This window comes from Bacillus rossius (assembly GCF_032445375.1).
Source record: "Bacillus rossius redtenbacheri isolate Brsri chromosome 4 unlocalized genomic scaffold, Brsri_v3 Brsri_v3_scf4_2, whole genome shotgun sequence".
NCBI lineage: Eukaryota > Metazoa > Arthropoda > Insecta > Phasmatodea > Bacillidae > Bacillus > Bacillus rossius.
In genome coordinates this window covers 50,951,700-50,957,699 of record NW_026962011.1, presented here as the reverse complement: position 1 = coordinate 50,957,699, position 6,000 = coordinate 50,951,700, and the positions used below count along the sequence as shown (strand labels likewise).

Genomic DNA, 6,000 nt, shown 5'->3' with positions numbered 1-6,000 from the left:
AGGTACCCTTTTTATTTATGATTTTTATCATCATATTGGTAATACATAAAAGTTTATGTGCCGTTATATGACTATCGATTCCGCGCACAGAAAGGGACTTATTATTATTTTAAATAACATTTTAATTATATTTAGTGTTATTGGTTTATTTCCCCGTTATGAACGCTTTATATTTATATTTTGGCGTATCTACGTGTGCTACACTCTATGACGTAGCACGAACCACGAACTGACATTTGAGCAACAATAGGCTAGACCCCTCTAGGGCAAAATTGACTTTTAACGACATAAGAAACTTTTTCCACGTAATTTATATAACAGTGTGTTCATTGTTGGAAATTATTATTTTAATTTTAACGTATTTTAGTGTTTTGAGACGTTTTGTTGGAAGTCGGTAATTATTTTAATGTGTAAATTTACGTTAACGGTTTTATTGTTCCGGCCAATGGAAGGCCGAGTTACAAAAGTTAATAGTTTTTAGAACTTTTTAATGAAAAAGAGTTATGTAATTGTGGCTGCGGTATTGAAATCTCCAGGAGATTAATCCCTTTGATATTCATCAATCTTCGAGCTAAAATAGGTTATCCGAGTGTAAGGATATTTTAAATCGACGTAATAATAATTATATGTGTTACTGGAAGGGCATATCTGGAAAAATATGTAATTAGGAGTGCATATATGACGTGAGTAAACACTGATTCCAATTCCCGTCGTAAGAGATAATATCCTAAGCTAAATGTCCTATTATTCCATCTACGAATGAAAACATTGTGAATATTGAGAACTAATTAACATCATTCAAAGACGTCTTTGACATACATTATAATTTAATTAATCGTTACATATACACGTCACAGTCCATACCCAGAGATGAAATGAGAACAGAATCTCTTATTCCTTACCGACCCAACAATAAAGCTAAGCCGAGGTACTTTTTGCTGAATTAAATATTCGTAATCATAAACTATAATTTTTATCAATTCTTCTACGATCTACGAGTATGAAAACAACGGACATTATAAACTGAATTATATTAAATTTTGTTAGAGACATGTGTGCAAGGAACGTATTTCCTGTTTGTTTTAAATACATAATTTTATACCACTTGCCAAACCAGAATTTTCAACATTATTTTTTTATTAAATACTATAAGTTAACTATATTTTATTATATTATTATTAAATCTTGTGTGTGTTCAGTAAACCTATTATCCTTGTCTTTCATCCAACCTGAATATTAGATTTAGAGTAATATTTCTTTTATTTATTTTAATTTGTTTTCTGCTAACAAGGTGAATACATAAATAAAAGTGGCGCCCAAACAAATTAATCAATTTAACCAATATAAGCATAGGAGATTGGAAGAGTATCAATACACAAGTAAAGTCTCACAGAGTTTAAGAGTAAGTGTAGAGGAGAGAGCAGTACATTTAGTATTCAAATCGAAATTTATATAACTTTTCTGAGTAATCTTTCTCATGATGGAAGCTCTATACTAAATTTACTTTATAAGAATAATATTTATTTAGAAAATTTCCTGCAGCAACAGTTGGTGCTACTGTTATGTTGTGGCGCGTGTTCTAAACAATTTTGTTGTCGCGTTGCAAAGCAAAGAACTTCTGGTTATTATATAAATAAATACAACTAAACGTAGTGTAAGAAACTTTAATTTCTATTTTTTATGTGCGTACAGGATAGATAGAAAAGAAAACTTTATTCACTTGCTAAAATGTACTATATGTTACAAATATCGTTCATAACCTAAATAAAATTTTTTCTGTATTATTCGGTCAGAAAACGAAGGAATGAATTAACTTTGTTTACAGCTTATAAACGTTATTTAAGTTAATACATTTCAGCTAATCAGAACATTTTTGAATCCACTTCTAATGGTTTTTTTTTTTCAGGAAAAAGGCTACTCTAAATTTTGGTAATTGTTCCGTTTCACGTATCCAAGTTTATGTCTTGACCCTGATGGCATGATCTAGTATGATTGATCCGGTGGTACATGATGCTTGCAGTTTTAATATAGTACATCGAAAGATTGTGGACATAACAAAAATATTAAAATACAAACAATAATAGGAAGGGAAAAAAAATAATTTTCTGATTTTTATGTTATAATGCTATCATAATTCATTGGTACATCACAATTTTTGTTATAGTCAGAATTACCACAGAATCAAAGTTTTCAGAATCACGCCATTAGGATTATAGGTCAGACTTGGATACACAATACAAAACCTTTAACAAAATTGTACTTAAACATACCCTGACTTACACCGTTCTTAATTGACAACATGTTGATACAAGTACTTTCATATTTTAATGCCTTCTTAACAGAAGAATTGAAAATATGTTAACAATGTTACGACTTCACACATTATTGCTAATCATGGTTGACTTTCTAGTTAAACCTTATCTATTCTGCCTTTTGTTGATCACATATATTTACTCATTTTCTTAGAGCATGGACTAAGTAAAAAGGGATAACATTTGGGAAGATGGGTGTGCCCTTGACATTCAATTCTCACACTCCAGGAAACATAGTAGGTAATAAATATTTGGAATAAGATGGTAAAGAAAAAATTCAGTCTGAATAAAAAAATGCTTTTGGAGAATGATTAACAAACACTGGTATTTAGTAGCACTTAAATATAATTTTCAGAATTAAGAAAGCCACTGAACTACCTAAATAATTTATCGCTAGGCAGTTTTGTTTTTAGTCGAGGCTGCCTCAAATTAAGTGGGTTGTCATCACGCTCTATTGCTCACTCGAATAGAAAATTGGAAAGGCCACCCAACCTATGCACTTGGCTAGGAATCTGTTGACAAATATGTACCCGTAAATGTGACTTAATATTAGAACTGGATACCTACATAATCACCATTGAACATCCTTTCATTACAATCAATACATTTTTCAGTTTATATGAAGTCACGTATATATATTTGTTTGTGTTTAAAATGTTTGTTGACCCTTTAAAAATTTTTATGAATATAATAAATGTTTATTTTTAGTTGATTGGCTAAAGAAGAATGGGACCGCAGTTGAATGAACATAGTTTATTATTTACTGTTGAAGGTTTGCAATAACCATTGTTTTTTTAACCTTTTTGCAGAGCATTGTTTTTCTTCTATTGCTATAGCCCTCAATTTAATGACTAATAAAAACAAAGTTGATAGGTGTAGTAGACCATCCGAAATGTGCCACGCTTTGTGTCCGGAAAGAAGTGCTAGCAAGACCTTTCCCACTCTTATTACCGCTGGCAATTAATCTTAATAGTGTTTAATCCACAAGTTTCTATAATATTGGTTTGCTGCAAATTTCTATGCTTACGATTCTTCAATAATGTTTTTATAGTTTTGTGTCGTTCAGGGGCGCAACAACAGGGGGGGGGGGGGGCAAGGGTATTTTGCCCCCCCCTCTGAAACCTTGAAGTGGGGGTAAATGGGGGCAAAGAGAGTGTTGTGTTATCAATTTTTAGATAATAAAACTGCTTAAATAGCACAATTTTCCACCTTGATATATAAATTTTCCCGGGGTAGGACCTCCGGACCCCCCGCTTCAGTAGGGGGGATTGATGATTCTTTATAAAAAGGTATATTGCCCCCCCTTTGGAAATTTAGTTGTTGCTCCCCTGGTGTCGTATAATTAATGATATGTTTGATATGAGTGATTAACTTGGTATTTTTTTTGTTTCCAGAATGAGCTTTGATCTCTTCAAGGAGACGATCGAGCTGGGAGACACGGTGATGCTGTACCTGGGCGTGAACAGCATGCACGCCATCGAGGTGCAGCCGAAAATAAAGAACAAGAAGGATGAAATGGTGGAGAATGTGTTCCAGACGACGTACGGCGCCCTGAAGGTGAAAGAGCTGGTCGGGAAGAAGTTTGGCAGTAAAGTGGAGCTGTCGAAAGGCTGGGCGTACGTTCTGCACCCCACGCCGGAGTTGTGGACGTTGACGCTGCCGCACAGGACACAGATAATTTACACACCGGACATCAGCATGATTATTTTTCAACTGGAAATCAGACCCGGTAGCATCGTAGTGGAATCAGGTAAGAAGTATGCAATAGTACTTTTTTTTATTTAAATGAAAATTTATTAAAAAAATTTATGCTATTTTACTTTACTTTTATTTATCAATTTTGTAGTAAAAATGTTATTGTTATAACTAATTCTTTTTTTACAAATCTGTTGTCATTTATGCCTATACTTTTTCATTAGCATTATAAGGCTGTGCATGTTTTATGTTTGCAGTACAACTAAATAACTTTAATCAATGGTTACTAAATCATTTAAAATACCTTTTATCACCAAATATTTATAATATCTCTCTTTCCCAAAATGAAATAAATTGTGTACATTTGCTAACCGAAAACACACATTGCTGGAAGAACAGGAACTGTACTTAATGTCAGTATTTGTTTTGTCACATGGATCACTATTGCTAGTCGCTATCCCGTTATGTTAGATATCAGAGTAATTGGTCCCTATTGCGTATCCAGTTGTATTTTAAAATAATTTATAAAATAAAGAAAGGAATTGTATGTGTTTTTGATGCAGAGCTGTACCTATAGTTATCCTATATTATTGATTTTGAAAATATGTATTAAAACTTGGAGGGAAATCATTCCTGGCAAAAATTGTTCTTTGTAACAAATCCAATTGTATTTTAACATAACATATTTTTTCACCAACTTTTGCCAGTTAACAACACTAGCCTTAACATTCATCTTCACTTAACAACACTATCCATAACTTGGTATGTATAACCACTGTTGCTAATGAAATAAAAATTACGGTACTTGGTGACACTGTATTTTGGCCTCCTTCTAACATAACTCTTGTATCAAATCTGCCATAGGTTTTAAAAAATCCTGTTATCAAAGAAATAACATATTCTTCTCTTTATATATAACCACTCCCCCCCTCTATCACTCAAACACACAATAATTTTTGGCTTTTCTTAGCTCTCTGAAAGTTAATACCTATTGTTTTGAAACACTGTAAGTCAAAAAATAAATATATTCTAGGATGCTGAGTTAAAAACCAAAAGTTAATATTTTTTATGTATAAAACTAAAAATTTATTTCATTTCATAGGCTATAATTTACATTTATTGTGATAGTTATTATGATTTATATTGTTACAGAGATATACTATCTTCTTTTATTAAAACTAATATGAAAATAATTGCAATTTTATTTTAGCATTTATATAGCCATTAAACTGGAGCACCTTAAATTATTAAATATATTGGTGAAATTTCTAATTTAAGAAAATATTATGTTACATAGATGCATAAAAAATAATAAGATAGAATTTAAATAAAATAATATATATGAAATAAAAAAAAATTAAAATAAGTAATATGAGTTATTACTCGATTTAATGCTTTATTTAAAATATTTAGAATCTATGAATAACATAAATAACTTATGAATGATGTTTTAGTAATGTTTGCTTATCTTTTGTGATTCATGTCGTATTTAACCTCACTTTTGTACATTTTATTTCATCAGTCCACCATTTCATGAGAAAGTTAAGGTCAGTAGCGAGTTAACGACAACTTTGACCAAGACTGTTAAGTTCAGGACAGTAAGATGTGTGATAAGGTGACAATAAAGCTTACAGAACGGCTCTGAAAATATTTAAGGTCAGTAGCATGGCAACTGTCCTTAACTTTGAGATGTCACTTGAAAGGTTGGTGAAGAGCCCCCAGGTTGAATGTATTTGTGATTTGAAACATTACAATTTCCAAAATATTTTTGATTTTGAAGTTAAGCATACTAAAGCTTTGATATAAACTTGTGGGGCGGTAAGGAACATTGTCTCCAGGAGCAAATGTTCTGTTTAACACTTCCAGTTGTATTTTAACATAAAATATTAAAATAAAGTACACATTTGAACGTGTTTGTGATGCGAAACTGTACTATAACCAAACTATATTTGATTTTGAAAATATGAGTTATAAAAACTTTGATATAAATTGG

The 6,000-nt window shown here is 31.4% G+C and overlaps 1 protein-coding gene across 1 annotated transcript in view; it reads left to right on the top strand.

Annotated features, from left to right (window-relative positions):
* Nucleotides 1-1,550: 1,550 nt before the first annotated feature.
* Nucleotides 1,551-6,000, top strand: part of LOC134542323 (tRNA (adenine(58)-N(1))-methyltransferase catalytic subunit TRMT61A) — a 186,009-nt gene continuing 181,559 nt past the window's right edge. The window contains exons 1-2 of the mRNA XM_063386473.1: nt 1,551-1,654; nt 3,707-4,062. Coding sequence (XP_063242543.1) covers nt 3,708-4,062 — 355 coding nt within the window. The 5' untranslated portion in view covers nt 1,551-1,654; nt 3,707. The remainder of the gene's footprint in view (nt 1,655-3,706; nt 4,063-6,000) is intronic.